Genomic DNA, 24,142 nt, shown 5'->3' with positions numbered 1-24,142 from the left:
TCAAGGTCAGAATTAAATTCTTTAATACAAAAAAGTTTGTTTGTCGTCGTCGTCGTCGTTTTTTTAAGATATATCTGTAATTTCTTTGTTTAAAAATAAATATGTACTAAGGAATATCTTGAAAAAATTCACTAGACACAATATGTAGTGTTAATATCTTTTTTCCCCGCAATTATTACAGATAAACAGTAGCACCAATAAATAAAATGATAACAAATATTAAAATTAAAAAGGAGAGAGATTCAAGATGTAGAATTTTCTATTTTTTCCTGTCTCTTCTTTTTACATATATAAAAAAATCGTAGCGTCTATTTAATCCAAATCACACATATACATAAACATATATATATATATACAAACACATAGCCAAATATATATATAGTATGTAGATGTATATCTAACCCTTGTCTCAATAGGAATGTGTAGGGGTAGGTGTTAGAGAAATTAATTAAATAACTGCCCATAACATGCTACTGACTCTGCCAACAATTGGGGAGAGATGGGATGGGACAACAGGAAGGTTAAATTTATACACAACCAGTACAAATAAAAAAAAAAAAAAAAAAAAAAAAAAGAGGTACGGCTTATAAATAGTTGAAATTAAATATTAACAAAGAATACTGAAAAATCCCTACTCTTTAATTAAATTATCTGTTTAATTTCTAATTTAAAAAGGGATATTAAATAAGTATATAAAACACTTTCTCTTCCCTCCCCCCCCATCGGAAGCCTCTGTCTTGCGCACGATGCAGCATGAGTATTATACATTGTAGATGCAAGCACCCACCCGTGTGTTTTTTTTCTCCTTCTGAAAGCCATCGGTCGGATGGGGAGTTCCTAGTGGTTAGTAGTCACTTGTTGTGAGTCTGTTTTTAGACTGTCTTGTCTTTTTTGGAAGCTTTCCGTGTTGTACATTATCAGGCGTTGAAAAATTCAATTGCAGATGATGTTTGGCAGATTTCTGACACAGACCGAGTACCTTTTTGATTATTATTATTATTATTAATAATTTTAATCACAGAACTAGATTATATATATCCACATAGATGTACAAACACGCTTTCAGGGGTGTGTGTGTGCGCGCGTGTGTAAGGTGGGTTTCACATACACCACAGCGTATATTGCAGATACACACATAGCCAAGATTTTCAGACACGGCTTAGGGATTCCTGCCTTCACATTTGATTCCCCAGCCCAAGAGCTGGAAAAGAGGCCTGATATTTACAGTACGCCATTAAAAAAATCTTGACGCTCACATACACACACACACACCCCTCCTGTGTATATACTTTTGATTAATATCCCTTTCCAGAAATGTTCCATAAGCATCTTGGATGCTCTTGAGTGGCAGCTCTGTGCATGAAGAAAGCAGACAGTGCTGAACAATTGTGTGGCTATGCACCGGTCCCCATTCTTGCTTCAGCACACTGTAGGCCTTATGTCCGTTTGCAGCCACCAAGGGCGGGGAATCTAGACTCCTGTGATACTTCCTTGAATGGAAATTTAGTGCGCATCAGCTGCCCACCATCCTTAAGAGAAGCCAGCATTGCCTCTCTGGCGAAGTTTCTATAGCGAATAAAGTCAACGCAAAATGTACACTGACATCCCATGTCCCAGCAAGGCAGGCAGGTTATGAGACGAGTAAGGGCGAAGGTTGGGGGAAGAGAGGGGAGGAGGAATCCTTGATCACGCAGATGGCCATTTCCTTGGCCTTTGACCCATCGCACCCTAAGATGCCGCTCTTTGGAACTCCCTGCCCATCCTCTCCATCACCTCTCCTCCCTGTCCCAGGCAAGGAGAAGGTGGTTTGTGGTACAGCACACTCTACAGAGAAACAGCGGAGGCCGCACAAGTCAGTTAGAGTTAAGAAGTTTACACCCAGCGCTTCTACTCAAGTCCAGTCTTAGCTTGTTTCTTATGCCCCAAGTAGCCCGCTTGTGTCCACAGCAGTCGAGTATTATCCAGTGAAGACACCAATAACATTAGCAATGTTAAAAAAAATAATCAGTATATATATATATATATATATTATATATATATGTGTGTGTGTGTGTGGTTAAGATATACATATATGTATATATAGATGTGGTTAAAATATATATACATATATATATATGTATATGCATGTATACACACATATATATGTATGCATGGGAAAACCCATCAAATACACCCCTATAGTCTTCCTGGCTCTGTTATTTAGCAGCATGAAAAGAAAAATAAAATAAAACAGTTCAAAACCCAAAGGTGAATTCTGTGCGGCGGGTGCCTTGGGGAATGTTCCTTCCGGAGTCCATCGTCCGTACTGAAAGTGCTGTGCTCTACCGATCCTTCATTTTTAGGGTTCATTTGGATTAGTGTTTTGTTTTGTATTTTTCTGTCCAGGCGAGAAATCAGGCTCCAGAAACAGGGCTGTTCCCCCTTCTTCTCCGCTGCTCACCGTCTCGGTTTTTCACATCTGTCAGAGAGGAGAGGGAAGGAAAGAAAGAGAGAAGAGATTAATGTTTGTGACGGGGGTGCAAGTGGGACAGGGAAGGGGAGGAAGGGAGGTGACTGATGTGTTTAAGAGCATATGGCGTTAAGACATGGCATGACGTCACTGGTGGGGTGAAGTGCTGTGCAGTCAGGGCAGAACAGCGGAGAACCTCGGCCCGTGAATGGGTCGATGAATTCTATTCCCCCAGGCTCACCTAGACGTGGGGGGACACTGGTACAGGGGTAAATTTAGGAGCAGAATCAGAGGTCTCCTCACTCACAAGCTGAGCTGAGTGTCTTGTTTGCACCCTCTCACACCATGCACACACAGATACACGCACACATAAAAACAAGGCTAAGCAACGCATGCAGAGAGACACACTCCCTCAGTTCCCCACCTAGCCTGTTGTTTGGGTTGGAAGCAATGCAGACAACAAAGCCTCATGCAGGCAAGAAGGTGAAAAGAAAATGCGTCTCGTTTCACTGGCTGCCACGAGCAGGGGTTAGCGCCACAGAAGAGCAGCAGCAGCAGCCTGAAGAAGCAGCAGGAGAAACAAAAATCTGCCCTCCCCTCCAGGGCCCAATTCTAACTCTACAAAGAGATGGAACAGGAAGAACTATAGCTTAACCAGCTTTTTATCTGGAAACAGATAAGCTACCCACTCTTATGACTCCTTCCTATCTTTTTGGCCAACACACTAGCTCTGGAAACCTCCCTTAGTGCCAACTATCCCACCACAGGGAGTGACTAGTAAAAGAAGCAAGTAAACCCCTTCTGCCATCATGACTTCTTTGGGGTATTTTTTGTTTTTCTTTGTACTTGGTACTATTTCTCAGTCTTCAAACTCCGAAGGGTAATTCCCAGTTACTCTGTGGATAGGGAGCAGGACCAGGGGAAAAAAACAAGGCTTGGTCTGCTCTCATTCTTTGGGGGCTATGCTCACTGGGAGAAGTGTAACTCTGGAAGCTGCTGTACTCAGGCCCCTCCATCAATTACTTTCCCACTCAGATTACAGAACCCCAGAAACTTCCTGTCTGCAGAGCAGTTTCCACCACTCTGGCAGTGCCTAGATGCCCCCCTGATTTTGGCACATAGCACTTTCACAACTAATGGAAGCGTAGCCCTCGTCACCCAGCCAATTCCAGGCAGGCAAACGTATGCCTCCTCTGTCAGGATGTAGCCACTGGTGAGGACCCTGGATCTCTCTTATTCTTTCTCATCCAACCACTGCTCCTGCAATATTCTCTTGACAGGAGGAAGCCCCTAGATCTCTATGAACTGAGTTTGGAGGCAAACCCAAGGGCTCATTAGCAAACCCGTCTCTACGTCTCTCTCTACGGACAGGTAGGATGATCACGCACCAGAGATGCACACGCAGCTGGTGCGAATCAAGTGACCCCACTGAGTTCACCAAAGTGCTCAGGTGAGAACCAGGAATCGGTTTCTGTGCCCATGCCGCAGGTGGTGCATGATAAGTAGCATTCAGACAACACATGCACAGTGTGGATTTCTGAGCAGACACTAGCCAGTGTCTTTGCATCTCCCACCTGGCATCTGAAATACCGACCTCTGCCTGCCTTCACCCAGAGACAGGCTGTGTCCCATATCGCAGCCTGAGCGCAGTCCCTCAAACCACAGCTCTGGCCAAGACACGGACAGTACACTGTGCGCACAGTGCAAGAGGACAGGGCCCTCTCCCTGGCTTTCAAGAACACAAAGGCAAATGAGAGTATGAGGACATCCTTGAGGGAGGTTCTTGGCCTGGCCTTACTCTGCACACTGCAGAGTGTCCACAAGCCATACAGAAAGGGCTTGGAAGACAGGGGTGGTGAAATCCTAGTCAGCTAAGGATTTGGCTTTGTACAACAGTACCTTCAGAGTTGCACACAGAGGGCTGCAGACCCTCCCCCTGGCTACTACAGCAGCATGAACTCCGTTACCTTGTTCTGGGGAAATGGACACCTTAGATACAAACGCCCTGTCTCTGGGAGCCATCCCCATCCAAGTCCTGACAGCACATCAGAAACGCAGAGCTGCCCTTTGACACAGGGAATCTCTGTCCTCATCTCAGTTAGACCCTCTGCCCTCTGGCCCACGTAGGATAGACAAACGAAGTAATCATATAGCACTGGTGCCAGAAGTCAGCAGGAAGCAAGCTCCCCCCTCTTTCTCTTTCTCTCTCTTTCTTTTTGTGTGTTTCTCTTTCATCCTTCAGGACACAAACCTGCAAGTGCGCTCGTTTAACTCAAGCTGCCTCGACTTGCAACGTGAGTCTGTGAATTTGCAGGAACATTTACAGGTCTGGGGATCTTGTACAAACAAGTGCTTTCTCCTCTCTGAGCAAGGCTCACAGTGACTGCAAAAAGGCAAAAGGAAAGATGTCTAAGCTACAGCGCTTCAGCAGAAAGAAAATACACATGCAACACCCTAAACATCAAAGCAATCCCCTTGCCCCCTCCCACAGCCCCCATGCTGCCCGCTGGAGCGCCGCGGGCTGATAGTTTTCCAGCAGCACCCCGGCAGCCCCAGAACCTGGTCAGGACAGCACCCCTTTGCATTAGCGTGAAGAGAAAGAGAACAGGCTCTGCACAGTATTCACAAATGCTGCATTGGATCTGTCGGCACAGGCCACGGGGAGGAGGAAGGGGGAAGCAAGGATGGGAAGGTGAGAGGTCCCAGCCAGCTATTGACGTATCAATGAAAGGCGTTCTCTGAAGTGGGCTATTCGAGTAGAAAGAGGCCAGCGGCTCAATGAGTTAAATACACAGGGTCTCTCCCCCCTGGAAAGCAGCTGGGCTCCAGCATCACGTGCTCATCCCTGCAGTCGGCAAGGCCCTCCTTTCTGTAAGCCCCATCCCAGCCTTGCCACCTAGGAGTCTCCCGTGAGGGAAGGGCCGTGAGTTTTCAATGCAGAATTTTGTGAACCACCGTGAGAGACAGAGCAAAAGAGACAGGGAGAGAGACAGGGAGAGAGAAGCCACCGAAACCAGCAGGGAGAGAGAGAAAGGGAAAGAGAGAGAGAGCCCCCCGGTTCCCCAGCACCCCCTCTCCAGCTCCCCACCGTCCCACCTCTCCTCTCCGCTTGTGACTCCACCAGACACGCACGCACACGCGCGCACGCACGCACACACACCCATGCACGGCAGGCACCAGCCTGCCCGTCGCCAGTCGTCGTAGCACGAGACAGGTGGGGGACAGCGCGCGACAGAGCCGCAACCCAAGGAGGGGGAAAAGAGGTGCAGAGCGCTCGCCCACCCACCCGCGCTCCTGTGCCTCGGGGAAATGGTCGCCAGTGATGATTAGAGAGAGCCAAGCAAGCGAAAGCCGCCTTCCCTGAGATACCCTTCGTGCCAGAGCGGTGCCACCGCCAGCGCTGCCCCTGCGGGATCTGCAGCCCACCAGTGACTGGGAGGGGAGGGTGAGATTTTGAGTGAGCAGCAAGCAGGCGGACTGGTTTGGGGAAAGGGAGGGAAGAGAGTCTACAAGCAGAGGACACAAACGTACAAGCTGGGTGGTTTGTACCGGCCTTTCTTGCGCTTTCTCTTTTGACCCTTCCCCTTTCCTCGCTTTGATTTTCTGGAAGAAAAACAAAAAAAACAGAGAAAGAGAGAGAGAGAGAAGGAAAGAAAGGGAGAGATAGAGAGAAAACGGAAGAAAACGCAAGGAAGAAGAGAAAAAAAAAACACAGCCATGTGCCTTGCTGGGAGGGGGAAGCACATGAGGCAGGACTGGAGGGCAAGTCCCGGGGCCGAAGCACAGATCTCCACCTCGCACACACACTCACTGGCCTCCTGCGCTCCTGCCAGCACCGCACCCAGCCTGCCCGCAGCCAAGCCAGCGCCAGGGGACACGGCGTGCGCAGAGCCCACCTCCACGCGGGGCGGTCTCTGAGGGCCCCCGCAGCCCCCGGAGAGGGGCAGCCGGGCAGGGGCGAGGGGAAGGGAACAGAAAGCCTGGAGAAAGCATCACACAACCGCAGCGAGCACAGACAACCATCCCGGGCCACAAGCTCAGGTGCACGCTGGCTGACGAGGGTCAACCTGGGGAAGAGGAAACCGCCCTGACCTGGTGGTGAGGAGGGGGCAGCCAGGACATGGTGATAATCCTGCCACGGGATGGGCCCAGCACGCTGGGACAAGGAGGGAGAACAGCAGTGCTGTGTGGGAGGGGGCCACCTTGCCCGCGAGCTCTGCTCGCCAACCCCACTGCCTGCCTATGGCTCGGTGGGCTCCAGGAGACCTCGCTGTCTGCTCATAGCCCCTCCAGCAGCCTCCTTCCTGAGTGCCGGAGGAGGAAGAGGGAGGCCTGACCTAGTTATGACACCCAGGAGATGACACCCAGCTTCAGGCCTTCTCTCCTTTTCTCCCTCCTCATCCACCCCTTCCCTCCCTTCGCTTTCCACGTGGGTCTGACAAACTGACGAGCGGACGGAGCCGAGGCACTGACTCTCTTAAGAATTCACCCATTGCTCCTGATCTGGGGGCAGGAGCTGGGCCAGGCCAGGGCTAGGACATGCAGGCCTGGACGCTAACCATGGACCTCTACAGCCCAGCGAGAGCACAGAGAGGGAGGGAGGCTGGAGCCTGCGCTGCTCCTTGAGCCACATCAGAGCAGCACCAAGGGAGAGGCATGCGAGGAGAAGGCCCTGGGCAAAGCACCGGGGCTTGTCAGACAAGTGGGCTCCACGGCAGCTCAGCAGGGACTCCCTCCTTCCCTGGTGCAGCCCACCTCGGGAGGGAGCTGTCGAGGGAGGGGACATGGGGGGCACAGGGGAAAGCACCACAGGTGTTCCTTAGGCCCCGTTCAAGTCTTCTCGCTGGAACGAGTGTCAGAGCATCAGCTCACTGCCAGCCTCTGCCCTACGTGTCAGGAGTCACAGGGAGGCGGTGAGGGGAGGAAAATCGACCTGAAGGGAGGAGAGGGGCACCAATATAACAGGACTTTCAATCGAGAGCAAGTCAAAGCACACCGATCTCTCCCATCCCTTCCCTTCCTTCCCCGGGGAGTGCAGAACCAGCAAAGAGCAGGCAAGGTGCTGTTAGAAGAGGAAAGGGAATGCAACACAGTCCGGGCTGGCTGCTTCACCCACACCCCATCCTCACCAGAGCTCACACAGACCCAACTCTCGCACACCTTCAGACCACAGAGCCACGCAGACCGACCGTCCCCGACACCGCCCTGCACAGAGAGGAGCACCGGCCGCCCGCGGCCCGATGCAGCCACGAGCGGATTTCCAGGGGGAGGAGGAGAGGCTGGAAGGCGGCTACAAGTACACAACCGCCAGGAGAGGGGTGAAAGAAGTTCTCTCTCACTCTCCCGCTTGCTCTCTCTCTCTGTTTCAGCCTCATCTCCCAGTATTTGCCCCTTTCCTCTCCAACTCCGCACCTCCAAATGGCAGAGCCGCTATCCCAGCCATGCGCAGTCCGGCTGTCCCTCTCACCCAGAGAGGTCACTCTATTTTTCCATGTTGCTCCACGTTTTGTGATCGCCCCTGCAACTACTGCAGGGCGAGAGCTGATTTATCTACTTTCCATAACCTTTTTACTTTGGGGAGGAAGGAAAGGGAAGGTTGTGCCTTAACCTTCTCCAGGTCACCAGAGTAAATCCATCAGCTTGAAAAAAGCTCTCCTGAAAGCCTCCAGCGAGACCCAGCTAGGAGATCCATCTCCTTTTATACCCTCCCAGGCCCCCACCCCGCCAAAACCAGCATCACATCGTGCATGGCATCAGTCCTGCCTCCACCAGGCCTCCACTGCCACCTCTCCCTGTAGCCAGCAGAGTTCCTACCCAAGCTGCTGTGAAAGAAGCCAGCAAGTTCTCACTCAAGCAGCAAGAAAAAAAATTAATAATAAAGAAAGGCAGCGATTTGCAGTAACCAGAAACACCCCAGGAAGAGGGAAGGGAGAATGGGGGCTGCACCTTGAATCCATTCTGGTAGGACACACACGACGGGACTTCCCTGACTCAGGGTAAAGCATTAGGAATGACTGCCATGGTCGTGGGTCATGCAAGCTCCAGGTCTGGGGTATGAAGGAAGGACCGTCAGATCTGGGTTTCTGTGCCCACCTGGAACGGATTCAGAGTGTCGCCCCATGCACTACCATATGCCATTTCCAAAAACACCTCCTCAAAGTGAGTACCTCCAACCAATCAAGGAAAAGGGCAAGGGGCAGTGGGGAGAGGAAATGCCAACCAACCACCAAAAGAGAAAGGAGGAAAGGTTTGTCACTTACTTTTCTTGTTTATTTTTGACATCTTTCTTTGGTCTGTGGGGGAAGAGAGAACAAAGGCCTCATTAGAAGGGAGCTTACCACATACACATCCAGTATTATTCCCAGTTCCCGCAAGCACAGGGAAGAGGACATGTACAGCTGCCACTGCAGGATGCCCATGGCACAGGTTAAGTAGTCCTTCTCAAAGCGTTTGCTCTCCTGCTGCACCTCACCAGTGCCAAAAGACCCCGGGCTGCAGGCTAGCATTGTCCACCTGCCATATCTAGAGATGGAGGAGCCTCGCCAGCAAAGGAGTTCTCTTCCCAGGCTCAGCCATCCCACTGCAAACCAACTGAGGAGACCGCAGAAGCCTCTGGACAACAGTCCCAACCCAACGGCAGAAAAAAAACGAAAGGCTCAGAATAAGTTTATTGCAAGAGGAACCAGTGCTGCTCCATTCTCACCTGCAGTCACATTTACTGTGCTGTAAGAAGCTCATGTGCGCTATGTGCTGACTCTGATGGGGTTTAATTCTCATGATCTGGAATGAAAGAAACAGAGAGGGTCACTGCCCATTCACTATTTATATTCACAGCTCCAAATCAGCCCGCTGCGCGGCAAAGCATTTGCACCCCAGGTGCTCCTGGGAAGAGCATGGCAGAGTTTGAGCTGGCTTTGAGGCCCCGTTCTCCCAGTCAGAGAAGGCCTTTGATCACAAGCAAGCGGCAACACCAGGCTCGTGCCAAAGCTCTGTTTGCTCATGCATGCAAGGTGCCAGCACTGGTGGACTGCCTTGGAGACAGGCATGGGAGAGGGCGTAACACCACAGTAAGATTCTCACTGAGCCGTCCCTGGTCAATGCTAGCAAGACACAGGTGGAGCATTCAGCCTGCTCCCAGAGAGAGGCATGTTTCAGTCTAAAGCAAAGGCCCAAAGCAAAAGCTCCACATCCGACTACTGCTCCCTAAGCCACCACTCCTTCCCGGCTGACATGTCACTTTCTCAGTGAGAGGACACGCAGAATAAATCTGGTGCTCTGTGCTTAAAACACCCCTGCAGAGCCAGACTTCGCCCAGCCCCCAGCTCCGTGTGCCTCCAGGGAAGTTATATGGGAAGCTATGCATGTGCTGTCACAGTATCTCAACCCAGAACCTGGCTGGACCACTAGTTCTAGCATTTGCACCACAGATCTCCTGAAGGGCTTCTGACCTTTCACAGGCATGCCAGCCAAAACACGTAATTCAGCAAGGAACGGTAAGAAGAAAACTGTCCGTAGTTACACCGTGCTAGTAGGCTCTGGCCCAGGCTGGAGCATGCAAGGGGAAAAGCAATCCAGGGGAACCATGGAAGGACGCAGAGAGGTTCTCTGCCAGAGTTCAAACACAGCCGAGGTCACAAGTGAAAAGCGCTGGCTGGTAATCACGCAGTCCTGCACGTCTCTCATCCGTATCAAAAACTGATGGCAATATTTACAGTGCCCTTTCAAGAGGCTGAGGGACAAAAGTAGGCGAGGGAGCTACAGGCTAAGGGTAATGGACACTAGCACCACGGTGGATACAAGCTGGAAGCGAGGCTGGCAGACAAAGGCAGTGACAATGCTCTCTAAGCAGAGTTTGTATCTTCCCCGTGTGCCCAGCCTTTGCTATCCCGGCCAGTCCCTGTCTCTTCCAAGAAATGAATTCAGCAGCCTCCAAACAAAGGAGGAGGACGCCCAGAGGCAGAAAGGCTTTTCCACTTGACACTGAAGCAGTGTGTTTCTTAGAGACCCTTTCCACCCCTGCTGTGCCAATGTAGCTAATGACCCAAATCCCCTGCTCAGTTGGTAAAGACTGACCTCACATGCCCTCCAGGAGAGAGTACTGACAGGCTTTTCCCTATTGCACTACCCAGCTGCCTTCAGAGCAACAGCTGTGTGGACCAAATGCAGAGTTAAGGTAGAGCTAGGGTCTGGGGAGTATCTTCTTCGGGGCCTCAGAGGTAACAGCATCAGAAATGCTCCTTTGCATTCTCTAAGCGTAAAGTGCTCCTTCGCAGAAATGCTCCTGTGCCTGCTCCTAGCTTCTGTATCTCTTGGGGCGGCTGTGACGGGTGACTTGCTTTCTCCACCCAAGCATGCCAGCTTGCAAGTTGGGCCCTCACCTCCATCGTGACGTTGTACACATCCACAGGGACACATTCTAGGCCCTCATCGCCGCAGCAACCCGCACATCTCATCAGAGGCACACAGGATGGCTTGAATATGTACTCCACCTCATCAGGGTACTCCTGGAAAATGTCCACCAGGGTCTCAATTGTCCTGCAGAAACTGCGCTCGTAGACTTCCAGGAATTTGATAACTACAGGGAGGAATGGAGGGAATAAGTTAATGCAAACTTAGCTCAAGAATGTCTAGTGCTTTGCCCCTTAAAACGAGCCAGACCGTTGCAACACATCTACCCTATGCTCTTCACTAACAGTCTTGCAGGCCTATGCCCTTCGTCTCTGCCCTACTCACCCACCCACCCTCCCTCCCTCCCACCCACACCCCAAATCAACAGGGGAAGAGAAGGAGACGGCCTTTCCTCCTGCTGCTTCAGGGCAGAGACAAGATAGACCAGAGAGCTTCACTATTTGGACTGGCCCTCCCTGGCAACATGATGCACCCCACAGGTGCCAAAAAGCACCTGAGGCTGCTGCAGATGACCTGCACTCTGGATTAAGGCCCTTCACCCGTTCGTCTTCTACACCCTTTGAAATAAACCATTTGATGCCTCAGTTTTAGGAGGCAGGGTATAAGCCAGAGGCAGAAGCATCCTCTCTGTACACCTCAGCGCAGAGACACTCCTGAGAATGGCGAGACGGCTGTGAGCAGTGCATCCACGTGGCTCCGCTCTCCCTGCCAGCTACAGCTCTTGCCCACGCACAGCATCCACCTCAGCAGGCCACCTTCGGAAGACCGCCAGCACCTGCTACAAGTCACAGCCTCCCAGTCTCTACGCTGACCACTCTCCCCGAGCAAGGCATCAAGCCAGCACCTGGAAGACTCGAAGCAATCCCACAGCACCCCCAGGACTAACCAGACCGCACACTTGGCTACTGAACCACAGTAAGGCAATGTGGGAGGGGGAACGGGGTGGATCTGCCATTATCCCCTGCCTTCCCTCTGAATGGAGCAAACACTAACTGCTTGCGACCTGCGCTGATTTCACAAGCGTTTCTCAATGTTTCCCAGCCTCTTGCCAAAGCTTCGTCTTGCTGCTTGGTCAAGGGTTGGAGAGATTTAAAGAGATGAGAGATAGGGTAGATAAGCACACACGCACAAAACCCAGCTGCTCGCACACCTCTGCAAACAGCGAGTACCTGGAGCCCTCCAGGCCTCCCAGCTCTACCAGCATGCAGGCACCAAAGGAAGTTGTCTCAAATGGAGCAGAGGATAAGCGTACGCACAGAGATAGTACCTGCCCCGCGCTGTTATGCGCTGTAATGATCCACCTGTACAGCATGCAGAGTCCTACAGCACCGAGGTTGATAACTCTGAGCGATAAGCGCAAACTGCTTGCATCATGGAAAAATGGTCTCTGGTAAGCGTTTCTAAAGCGCCCTGAACTTGTGACAAACTGGCATAAAGGTTACTTTGCCACAAAAATGCAAAAGCTGCAGGGCTTGGAGCTCACAGCCCGCAGTTAATTGTTGAAAGTTAATTCTAGGTCATGCAGAGCTGACAGTGCCACAGTGCTGAGAGCGGGTACAAGAGGGGAGGAGCTCCCATCCAGGGAGTTTGAAGTGTCAGAGAGCGTGAGCAGCTATTAAAAGAGAAAGTGGCTTATGAAAAGGAAATGTAGCCTGGCAGGCATGGACTGCTTGTTGGTATTCCTAGCCTAAAAGACAGCATGCCTCTGTTCCCTGTCCCTTCCCTTCCTCTTCCCTCCTCCCCTAAGTACAGCGTGCCTCCTGTCTGTCCTCCGATCTTGTCTGTGCTACCTCCTTCTTCCTGCTCCCCTTCAGAGTGACCTTAGTCACTGCCTATGCTCCAACAAGTTGAACCATTTAATATGTGGGAAATTCTGCAGGCACAATGACAGCCGCTGAACTGCCCTGTCGATTATTCACGCTGTGCCAGCAGAAAGGATCTGGGAACTCCGGCAATACAAGCACAGCGCTGGGTAAGAATGCTTCCAGACCCTCTGCAAGGGGAAGGAGGGAAGAAAAGAGGGAGGAGAAGCGATAGTTACCTGTGCAGATCAACTGCTGATCACTGAATTCGTCCGGAGCACATAAAGAGGCAGAAACCGAAACCAAGCAGAAAACTGAAGTGAAACTGATTCAAGTCCACAGTGATTTCTACATGTTTGCTCTGCGCAAGCGGCTGGATTATACCAGGGAATACGGACTACAGATTGGCCACAGAACAGCATATTTGATTTATTTTGCAGAGCCTTTACTTTTATGGCTGCACCCTGGTAACTATACTTGAGATCTGGGAAATCTGACAGGACCAAACACCTCCCGTTATCAGTGCTGGAGTTTTTGCCTTTACGTTAATGTACAAGGATTTTCCAAGGTCTGAATCAGCCTCGGAAGAGGGAACGGGGACTCTTTATCCAACTGCTAGTCAGAATATCCTGCCACGACAGGCGCGTTGCCTCGGTTTCACTGGACACAAAGCATTCACACGGAGACTGTGCAGCACTCCACAGTCCATCTGCACAGCTAGTTCCCAAACCGGAGCACATGACTGAGGTACAGTCATCCTCACAACAAAGCCCTGCCCCTGCTACTGTATCTACACTTACTCCTATGTACTGGGAGTCATATTCCGCACTTTGCCGGGCTGATTCAGTCCGTGCTTCCTTTCCATTGGTTGTGTCGGGGACGGAAGGACGTCTGTCTTTCATGGGGAAACATAGGAAGGTCACTGAAGGACTAACACCGCTTGGCCTGCTCCCTTCCTGCAATTTGGGCCTCAGCCCATGTTAAATGTTAATCCCACATTTAACCCACACCCCTACCCTGTAAAAACACCTCCAGATTTGAGTCAGAGGTTCTTCTTTGTGAATGGAGAGGGAAGCAAGGTTAAAACCCAGCCAGGGCCCACATTAACTCTTTAGGCAGACATGGCCACAGCAGGCAGGATTAAGTCCAAGTTTGGAGCAGTCGAGTGGGAACAAGCTAGACTAGAAAAGGAACAGGTCTGTGATCACTCTGCCTCCCTCCCCGTCAATGGCTAAGCAGCAATACAGACTCAGTGTTCTGTTAAAAATAAAAGTGCAGCCACAAGTGCTGGTGGTTTCCTTTATTTATACCAGAAAATCTTTTCTCGTGGAACAAACAAAGAGTGTTTGTCTAAGTCCTCTACAACTTCCCGTGCCACAAAACATGTGGAAGGCTCTCTTGAGCACAAAAGGGTAAGGGCTGAAGTTAAAATTACAGGCTCCAACCAGAGTTAAGTCCATCCCAAATAAAAACCTGTTGCAGCTTGACATCTCAGAGCAAGTACAAAATGGCCAAAGACACAAAGTCACCTAACGCACCCACCCCAAAGACCCCAGGAGCATCAGCAGAAGGCACTGAAGGATTGTCCTTGTACAACAGAGGCACATCATCGACTCCTCTTCACAGAGGGGAAACTGAGGTACAGAGAGAGAACCGCCAAGGTCATACAGCAGGACAGAAGCAGAGCCAGGAAGGTAATGCCAAGAGTCCTGATTTCTAGCTCACAGATGTATTTGCATTGCAGAGCCAGGAATAGCACCAAGGCTTCAGCACTGAAGTCCCACCGCTCACATTGCTGGACCAGCTTCTCCCCTGCTCCCATCAACCTTCCTGTGACGGGGAATTAAATTCTGTTCAACTCTTCCCTCCCCGGGAACATAGTCAGACAACAAATGGCACAGATCAGGACACTAGCTCTCTTCTACCAACAGCAGAGGGACTGGTTACCAAAATAAGCCTCACACCAGGCTCCATCTTGATCCCTCTGGAGTCACTGAACCTTCTTCTGTTGACTTCAGCAGGAGCAAGGGTCAAGCGCAACACGCGGCAGCCCGCCAGCAGATCGGAAATTTCGGCCACGCAAAATGGACACCTAGCCCAAAGGCTGCCTGCCACGAATCTCTGGCTCCTCGCAGTCAGCCATACCAATAAAGTTACAGAAATGGAAATAGAGTGCAACATAAAAAGCCAACCTGGGCCCACACTGCTAGAGCCCTCTGCTGACCTCCGGCTGGAACAACGCTGGAGGTCACAGCCCATGGGGGGACCCTGCGAGACCTCCAACAGAGCCGGCCAGGCCAGCGAGGGGCCTGCTCCACTGCGAAGGCAATGGGGAAAACATGGTCAGAACAGAAACTGATTGATGACCACCTCAGCCTGAAGGCTCCCAGGTCCACAGCCCCCAGTTCTGAGAGGACTGTGGAGCAAAAGCCCACCTGCTGCAAGGCACAGGGCTCCACCGGGCAGGGGTCTTGCAGGAGGCACCTCTGACCTGGCAGCGGGCTGCTCTCCTGGCCTACACGCATGTGTACTCGCACAAACCAGCAGGGCCGAGGACATGGCCACAGCCTGGCCTTCGGGCAGCTGGAGCGGCACAGAATCACTACGGCTGCCCAGGCAGCACTTCATTTCATAAAATCATTAAGGTTGGAAAAGCCCTCCAAGATCACCTGGTCCCATCGCTACTGCGCTGCCAGCATCAGGTGAGGCAGAACCTACGGGATCCAGCCCTTGAACCCTTTACGCCCGCTCACACCGGAGTAAAAGGGTGCCTTTCTCAAGCCTGGCTCTGCACACAGTGACAGCCCGAGCTGGGGGACGAGGCTGGAAGTCACCCTGCATTGCCTCCCCTCCGTCCCCTGAGCCGCTGCCGGCGGTGCCGGGGCTGCCGGGCATGGCCCCGGCCTTTGTTCGGGGATCAGCCCCGGCCGCCCGGGCACCACCGGCGCCTCCGGGGAGGAGGCGGGCGGCTAAGATGACAAATCCCTTCCTACGGCACTGTGGCGAATTCCTAGGAGGCTGTTCGCAGCCACTCAGCTCTTTGTGTGCGCGCATAAATATATATATATATATATATATATATATAAATGAGCGTGTGTGTGTGCACCAGCGCACGCACGCAGTTCTCCCCGGAGTTATGGGAAGCGCGCAGCAGGCTGGGCCGGCCCCGCCGCACGTCCCGGCCCCGCCGCACGTCCCGATCCCGATCCCTCGGCCGCCCCGAGCCCTCCGGGGCTAATGGCGGCGCCCGCCGGCGGCAGCCCCCCGCTCCCGCTGCGGCTCCCCGGGAGGTGGCGGTGTTGGCCGCCGGCCGCTCCCGGGGCCCGGGCCGCCTTCCCCCCGAGCCCCCCGGGAAGCCGCCCGGCTCTTACCTTCGTTGGGTTTCCGCTCCCCATCCCCCAGGGCAGGAGCAGCCTTCGACAACTGCAAAGACAAGAGAAAATCGGTCACAACGCCGAGCCCCCCAACGCCGGGCCGGGGGCAGCCGGGCCCGCCGCCACCGGGGAGGCCGGGGCGGGCACAGAGCCCTTTTGTTCCCCCCGTCCTCGGCCCCACAGGAGCCGAACGGAGAACGGGGCTGGGGAAGGGAAAGGGGAGAGAGAAGCGGGCAGGGGAAGGGGCCCGAGGGGTTGGAAGGAGCCCTCCTGAGGGATCTGCAGCGACCCGGGGCAAAAAGCATTGAGCAGATGAGGGCCGGGTGAGAAAAACAACGCGGGTGACCTTCTCCTGCTGGCCCGCGCTGCTCCGTGGGCCTGGGCGAGCAGTGGGCCTGGTGCCACCTCCAGAGCAGCGCCAGGCCTGCCTTTCTCCTTCAGGGCTCCCCTTCCCCGCCATAAAGGTGAATCTGGCCCAGGAGGAGGGCCGAGCGGGGAGAAGGGCTGTCAGGCGCGAAAGGGCATCGCGCCCCGCTCAATGTCACCGATGTCTGTCACCGAGCGGCGGTGGCCGCAGAGGTGTCGCTATCTGGCCCGGTGTCAGGACGGTTAAATGCTGCGGCACCGCACGCTGTGAACCCCCCTGTGTGTCCCTCTGTGCTGGCACTGTCACCTAACGGGCCCATCCCCTGCCCCTGCGCTGCTTCCCCAGGACAAAAAGAGGCCCCGAGCTCCGCGCTCGCTCCTGCTGTCCTCTTGGGACAAGCGGCATTTCCAAACCGCGGACACAGGCGGGAGCAGCAGTAGGGAACCCACCCCCAGACGGGGATGGAGCGGTGTTACGCCGCTTCACTGAGGAAGTCTTTTTTTAATTCCAGGTGAAACAAAAACTCCACTCTTCCTGCTCTGCGTGAGGGTTTTAGCTCTGACGTAACTTTCCAGCCAAGTCAGGTTTCCCCCTGCTGTTCTGTTCTGAACCAAAACCAAAAAAAAAGGCTTGGGTTTCTTCACTTCTGCAAGGTATGTTGCCACCTGCGTGACGCCATCCACCCCGGAACCTGCTGCCTTTCAGCAGCGGCACAAAAAGAGAGTGGCAATGCAAACACACAGAGCACTGTTTCATCAGCAATGTGCTGTATTTGGGCTTAGGAAAAGGCCCTCTGATCTCACAGCTGGAGACGGGACTGAACTGAGCAGGCAAAGTCCACCTCGAGCTCACAACGGGAATCTGCCACCTACGGTCTTCTAGCAGCCCTGTGCACAGGGCAGCACCACCTTCTGAGCAGCCTCGAGTGTCAGCTTTTAAAAGGAGGAGGAAAGAGCCAGCAAAGCCCCTCTCCCAGCCATTCCTTTGTGTCTGTGCACAGTTCCCTTTGTCTAAGGTCCCCCTGACCGAACTCCTTGCTTTTCATTTCAACCGACGTCCTTCCGTACCTGGGAATAACACACCAGCCCAGACCTGAGCCACCCCACGCGTGGACCTGTTACATCCCTGGGGAGGAAAGCCTGTGTGCCTAACCCCAGTGCTGTGATAACAGTTTAAAATGCAGGTTCCTAGGAACAATTTCATTCCTGAAGTGTGAAGGTCACTGCAACAGCACAAACAAAATGGAGGCAGCAGAGGTTGCAGCGGCCTTCCAAAGAGCCTGAAGATCTATGGGTCAAAAGAAAACCGCATCAAGGGCAGAAAAGCCTCCATTCATGTTGCAGCACAGGAAGAAGATCACGAGCCAGGCCGATCTATCCAAGTCACAATGCTCCCAGGACCTTTCCTAGAGGGATTTTTGGTTCGCACTCCAAATGACCGTGATGGACTAAGCGAAATTAGCTCAGAGACACCTTGAGGGTCTTTCTGCCCGTTCCCACTGTGAGGCGGCTCAGCCTGCTGCCAAGCCCCCTGCCTCCGTGCTCACACACACACAACCACGCACACGTGGTGCACGCGTGTCGGGAAGCAGACGTAAGCCGCACACTTCCACTGCTCACCTGTGCGTGGCCAGCACCTCTCCCTGCCTGGTGCACCGGCGCGGGAGCCAGAGCACCCCACCAGCCCTCCCCTAGGCCTGGGCTGCAATTCCACCCGTAGGGAGGGAAACGGGATCGGTACGGAGCCTGCCAGGAGCAGGGTGAACGAGGTTGCTGTTCCCCCCGGCAGAGCTCCGCAGCACTCAAAGGGGAGCTCTCAGCAGTCACCCAGAAGGTTTCCCAGAACTATCAGTAACACGCTGGCTGCCCGCTATACCAAGAAACCTCTCTGCCCTTTTGGCAGTGCCTTTCACCTGTGGCTAATGCCCTCCAAGCCCGTGCACTCAAACAACAGAGCAGGCAGGGGGTTCTGCCTCACTTGAAAGCAGGCTGCTACATATCATAAAGGGCAATGGGAAGCCAAAAGCCTTCCAAGGGACAAGCAGGCCCAGCGTGCCCTTCGGTGGGAGCCTGAAGGTCACGCTCTCCTCTGCTGTCTTTTGGAATTACCCAACAGCTCTGTAACACAATTTGTTCCCAATAGATTTTCAGCATTTCACAGAGGTGTGGAAGCAAGCCCTGGGCTTGAGAGCTGGGTAAATGCCCCTGGAGAATGAGGCTGACCAAGGGGAAACTCCTTTTTGTGCCCTTTGCAGGTCGCCGTGAATGCACGTCCTGAAGTGGGGTAAAACCCTCCTGAGCAAATAAACCTGCCTCACACTGTCCGTATCTGCACCTTCCCCGTCCCCCTTCTCCTCCAAGTGCCAGTAAGAAGCAAGTTACTCTCTGAAGGGAGAGAAAAGGTTAATCAAGTCATTCCTCTCCAGCCATCACCCCCCTCACCACCACCACCAGGACTCTTTCTCTCCCTTCCCCTCCCCCTAATCTGTGCAGCCTCATTAAAAGAGCTTTGTAACTGTTTAGGACTGGAACAAACAATCCATCCACTTTGAGAGGGGCTCTGGGACAGGAGTTAAGGCACTTTTCGTCTTAGGCGCTAGAAATTCTTCTCAGCGGTTTCTACTTAAGCGGTGGGGGGACTCGCTGCGCTCCTTCCCCATTGTACCTACAGATGGAGATCAGTAATCCCGCGAGCTGCCAGCACGGCGCAGGCACCTCTGACACGGAGCAGGACGGACAAGAGACCCGATTTGGGGTCGCTCAGGAATCGGAGAGCCCCTCCAAGACCCCAGCATTAGCTCCCCTCTCCCCTGCTCCCGAAGGAGCCCACCTCCCCACAGCGTGTCCCCGGGCCCACAGCGGGTCTGGGGAAGGTGACCCACGGTGTCCTGGCTGCCAGGGGGCTCGGGAGGCAGGCTCCAGGGGCTCCCAGCGGGGCCTGGCGCAGAGGCACGCCGAAGGCAGCGCGGCTGGTGGGTGTGTGATCATTAGCAGTCTGGTCACAGGCTGGCTCTCCCTCCCTCCGTGTCTGATCGCTGCCTGTTCCCTGTGGCAATACAGCTGGTGTAGCCAGGTCCCTCCACGGCTCGGGGTGGGAAGGGATGAGCTCCCAGACCCCCACCAGCACGGACCCGCCACCATGCCGCCGCCGAGACCCCCGGACAAAGGAAGACGGGGAAGGACCTGCCTTCCCCCATTCTCTAAGAAACCAGGGACTGGAAGGGGACAAAAACACAACTCCCCACACCCTGAGGGGCACAGGGGCTGTGCTCCCACCGGCCAACAGCTGGGAGGGTGGCACTGCAAAACCACCTCTGTCCTGCACGGGCGGGCTGGTGCCATAGCAGAGGCAGACACCTGTGGCATCAGCGCCACCCAGCCCGGACCGTGACACAATTCCCCGCTGTCCCGGCCTCGCTGCAGGAGCAACCCTAACAGCTCCCTCGGTCAGGAGCCATCCCCCTGCCGCCTTCTCCGGGGGAGCACCGTGATTCCTGCGTCCCTCCTCCCTCGCCTTCAGGAAAGCAGCCTGACACACGCTGGACCCTGCCTTCCCAGCTCAGCCTCTGCCAGGGCTCTTCTTTAATTCTCTCCAGCGCGCCTGGCTAGCTAGATAGGTTTTATTCAGCACGACACTCTGATTAACACTACAGATAAATATTATCATCAAAGCACAAAACCCCAGCCCCAACGTGAAGAGTCATGCTTTCTGCCGTGCCCAGCGCCATCGTCAAGCTGCCTACGTGAGATCTGCTGGTATTTCCAACGTTCCCATCACCGTGGTGCCCAGGCGACCAACGGACAAATAAGGACAGAACTGAAGGACAGACCTCACTGTCTGTCTGTCTGAGCACTTATATGGCCCGCATCACCCGGCTGTCTGAACATCTCGCGATCTCTCGTGCAATTACCCCCGCAACGCTTCCCACCACCCCACATTTCCCACGCCACCCCGGAATTCTTCCCTACTCTTTTTTCCCCCACCGTTACCCTTTGTCTCTTCTCAGCAGCACCATCCTCCTGCCTGGGAGAAAAGGCAGCACGGGGCTTTCACGCGACTCCCGAGGACAGGCAGACCTGGACCCTACCTGATCCGCAGCTTCATCTCCGGGGAAGAGGAAGGGGAGGGGAGAAGGAGCAAGGGGAGGGTTGAAGGGTATTATCACTAGACACCGACACGGAGTTGTCTAACCTACAGCCAGGGAACAGACGCTGCTCTGCAACTTTACTGAGGAGCTGGGAGGCAAGGAAGCCCTGTTTTAGGTGACGGTGGAAAAACTCTTGGAGAGCGGAAAGAATCGTCCCACGAGCCAAATCTGGCAGGCAGGCTGCGCTGCGCGGAGCTGCTTCGTGACACGCTCTAACGAGAGCTCAGCCTCGGTTCCCATCGAGCACAGCCCAACGTGCGGCTGTCACTGGAGAAAGTAGAGATATAACAGGCTAGAAACAAAGCGTGCAGTGCCTGCATGACTTCGGCTACAGCTGAAATGGCTCCTAATTGGGGAGTTACCTTCCAGCATCGGTGCTGAACAAACAATGTGAATAACTGATTAGTTTGCAAGCGACGTTTATGTTCACGGCTGTGGGAGATGATCTGGCCCGCGTTCTCGCCGGGAGCCGAGGAGGAATGGCAGGGGAGAACCAGCTCCTTATAGCCCTTAAAACATAATCCACGCCTGCCTAGCATACAGCCACTTTCACGTGGGCACTCTGTCTAAACCCCTTAATATCTCTTGGCAACACAGCCCTCTTGACTCTTTGGAAAACAGATTTATAGGACAGGTTTGCACAGAAAGCTGCCTTTCTTTTTCTCTCTCCTTTTTTTTTTTTTTTTTTTTTTTTAAAGGAGAGAAAGACAAGGAGGAAGAGTCGGTTTCTAATCGCTCAGGAATGACAATGAGGCAAAAGTAAAAGTGACCGGGGAAGAAGAGAAGGGAAAAACGAGGTGTTTTGTAATCTCGGTGCAGGAGATATGCATTTTGAAAAAAAAAAAAAAATCAATCTGGAAGAAATTCAGGATCCATTTTGTCCTCTTTGATCTCTATTTGTTTTTCCAGCTAGGTATTTTGAACTCCGCACGGCAGCGCGAACCCGAGCCGGGACCCAAGGCAAATACCGCCGAAACACCCTTTTGCAATGTCAGGAGAGCCGAGGCCGGGAGGAGAGAGGCTGATGCAAGAAGCCAGCGCGCTGCCTCCCCTCCTTTCCCTTCCCTTCCCTCCCCTGCCCCGCGCAGCGCCGCGCAGCGCCCCGGCCCCGCGGAGCCCCACGGCGGGGGCGTGCAATGCGCGCACATGTGCCTCGCCCCCCTCACACAGGCACAGCGAGCAGGTGGGAGCCGAGGGACGGAGAAATTTTTAAAAAATGAAAAAATATATTTTTTTTTCCCTTCCCCCCCCCCGCCCCCCCCCCCGCCCCCCGTTTCCCACTCCGCACGCGGGGGCACAAAAGCCCCGGTCCCGCCGCTTACCTCCGCGCTCTGCAGATAGAGCAGCGCCGCCAGCCCCCAGTGGATCCAAGTGAGCAGAAAGTTCATGGTTGCCGGCGCACGCCGCGGAGGAGCGGGGCCCGCCGCGCTCCGCCTCGCCTCCGCCGCCGCCCCGCCGCCGCCCCGCCGCGCTCTCGCCCGCGCCTCCTCCGTGCCCTCCTGGGGTGCCGCCGGCCGGGCGCTGCGAGGGGCTCCGGGGGAAGGAGGGCTTCTCTTCGGGGTGTCCGCGTTCACCCCTCCATAAGGCCGGCTCTCCGCCGGCGGCCCCCGCTGCTGCTCCCGGTGGGCGCTCCGCCGGGCCGAGCGCAGGCTCCGCGGCCGCCCCGCCGCCGCCGCCCGGCCCCCGCCGCCGGGCAATCCGAGCTCCACAGCGGCAACCGGGGCAGGCAGAGGCACCCGAGCCGCGCTCGCTCTCGGCTTCGCGCACTCACGCCAAAGTTTGCGGGGAAAAGTTTCAATGCATCTCTTTTCCTGCGCGCCCCCCACCTCTTCTTCGCGGCGGCTGCCTCCCCCCGCCGGGGGGGATGGAAGGGGCTGAGCCCGCCGCCGCTTTAAAAAAATCAGAAGAGGGTGAAAAAAAAAAATTAAAAATAATTAAAAAAAAAAAATCCAAACTGGCTGGAGAGGGAGGCAACCGGGGCGGAGAAGAGGGGGAAAGGGGGGTGGGAGAGGCTTTGCAGGAAAGGGAGAAAAAAAAAAATCCAAAGTATAGGTGGGGAAAAAAAAAATCAATTAAACGGGAGGATAAAGCAAGGCGGCGAGCCAAGCGCAGGTCCCGGTGCCCGGGGAGGGCTTCGGTGCTCCCGCGGCGCGCTGTCCCCCGCCGGCTCGGCGTGCGCTCCTCGCCCCCCGGTGCCGCGGCAGCGGCGGCTCCGCGCACTCCAGCGGCGGCTCCGCGCAGCGCCCGCTCCCCGCGCAGCGCCCGCCCCACCGCCCGCTCGCCGGCGCTCTGCAACTGCTCGGCGCGGCCGCGGGGAGAGACGCTCCGCCGAAGTCCCACCCTCTTCGGCGATTCCCCTCCCTCCTTCCCCTCCCCTCACGTCCTTGGCGGCTCTGGGCGAAAAGGCCACGGAGGTAAAAGGGGGTGCGCGCACCCCCTCCCCTTCCTCCCCGCTAGGGATCCCACTCGGGATCGTGCCCCCCACCCCGTCGCCCACCCGCGGTTCCCCCACCATTTTCCCCCACCCAGCCCAGCCCACCCCCGGCAGCCCCACGGGCGCGCTTTCTGCCCCGCTGAGCGATGCGTGAGTTCGGGTCAATATTCACCTCATCCGTCCGTGGGAATCTCTCCAAAGTCCAGCAGAGCCATTTGGGGAGAGGGGGCACCAGGGGACAAATTGCCATCCCGGCCGCCGCCCGGCCCCCCAAGCCCTTTGCTTTGCAGCTGCGGTGATTTCTTAGCACCTACGTCTCAAAGGGGAGGGGGCGCATCCTTGGTTGGGTTTTATTTCTCTGTATCCAGCACCAGCCCCCCTAGGTCGAGCGGCCTGCCCGCACCAGCCTTTGCCTGCAGAAGGGCATTATACCGAAGATCTTGCCAGGCAAGCCCCATCCCGCTTTCTGGGAAGGTATTTGAAGGGCAAAAAGGTGTCTCCGTCTCCCTGGGGTTACTGCAGGCATTCCCTGACCGAGCTCCTTCGCTCGTGTCACCCGTGAAATTTCCTCATGTGGGATGTAGCAGCAACACACGCGTGTCAACGTGTATCGATCTCCCTCCTGCCGCCGTCCCCCAAGGACTTTCGGTGGCGGACGGGGTGGAAGTCCAGACCAGCAGCTTCCTGGGGCTCGCCACAGGCTGGAGGAAAGGGAAGGGGAAAAAGACACCGAAGAAAGAAAAGGCCGTATCATCGTTAGAAAGCAGGTATTCCAGCACTGTGCCACAGGCTCCCACTGATGCAGGCAAAGCGTTGGCTCTACAGAGGCACCTGCTGGCTGAGGGGAACACACGAAACATAAAAATAAAGCCGAATAAAATCTGTGCTCTCGGCACATCTTAGACCCGTTCTTCCCTTTGTTTGTTTTCAACCGGGTTCGTGTCACCCCTTCGTGCGGCACTGGGGGAAGTCGCCGGGGTCCCGCCGATCCCGAGGAAGGCCGGCAGGCGGGTGGCAGCTGGGTGCGAGCGAGGAACCACCCCAGCTCCCCCCCAGCCCCATGGCTGCAGGGCCGCATCCTGCACCCCTGGGCGAGAGGAGAAATCCAGCCCAGCCAAAACCCTGGGGAAGGATATAATCCTTGTCCCCTCAGGGATCAC

The 24,142-nt window shown here is 54.6% G+C and overlaps 1 protein-coding gene across 13 annotated transcripts; it reads right to left on the bottom strand.

Annotated features, from left to right (window-relative positions):
- Positions 1-22,719, bottom strand: VEGFA (vascular endothelial growth factor A). 13 transcript variants are annotated; one of them, XM_035321358.1, is made up of 9 exons: positions 21,871-22,719; positions 16,032-16,083; positions 10,828-11,024; positions 9,153-9,229; positions 8,710-8,742; positions 8,396-8,542; positions 5,981-6,052; positions 4,701-4,832; positions 1-2,458 (listed from the first exon to the last, which is right to left on the bottom strand). In XM_035321358.1, exons 1-9 carry the CDS (start codon positions 21,934-21,936, stop codon positions 2,437-2,439), a joined length of 798 nt encoding a protein of 265 aa, XP_035177249.1. In that variant the 5' UTR covers positions 21,937-22,719; the 3' UTR covers positions 1-2,436. The 13 variants fall into 13 exon arrangements, 10 of the variants coding, with proteins under 10 accessions (XP_035177249.1, XP_035177242.1, XP_035177251.1 ...); XM_035321351.1 differs by lacking the exon at positions 21,871-22,719 and adding an exon at positions 16,179-17,011 and having other exon boundaries at positions 16,032-16,139; XM_035321360.1 differs by lacking the exon at positions 8,396-8,542.
- Between the last annotated feature and the right edge of the window lie 1,423 nt (positions 22,720-24,142).

The sequence above is a fragment of the Oxyura jamaicensis genome, chromosome 3, assembly GCF_011077185.1.
Source record: "Oxyura jamaicensis isolate SHBP4307 breed ruddy duck chromosome 3, BPBGC_Ojam_1.0, whole genome shotgun sequence".
Taxonomy (NCBI): Eukaryota; Metazoa; Chordata; class Aves; order Anseriformes; family Anatidae; genus Oxyura; species Oxyura jamaicensis.
The sequence above is the reverse complement of the archived record's forward strand: the minus strand, read 5'-3'. Positions and strand labels throughout refer to the sequence as shown.

Excerpts from the sequence above, each read along its gene's own strand:
- VEGFA (XM_035321351.1), bottom strand. The coding sequence starts at position 16,494 with ATGGCGGGGAAGGGGAGCCCTGAAGGAGAAAGGCAGGCCTGGCGCTGC. Across the intron at positions 11,025-16,031 it reads GGAGCGGAAACCCAACGAAG|TTATCAAATTCCTGGAAGTC; the intron begins GTAAGAGCCGGG and ends TCCTCCCTGTAG. Across the intron at positions 2,459-4,700 it reads TTAAACGAGCGCACTTGCAG|ATGTGAAAAACCGAGACGGT; the intron begins GTTTGTGTCCTG and ends CCTCTCTGACAG.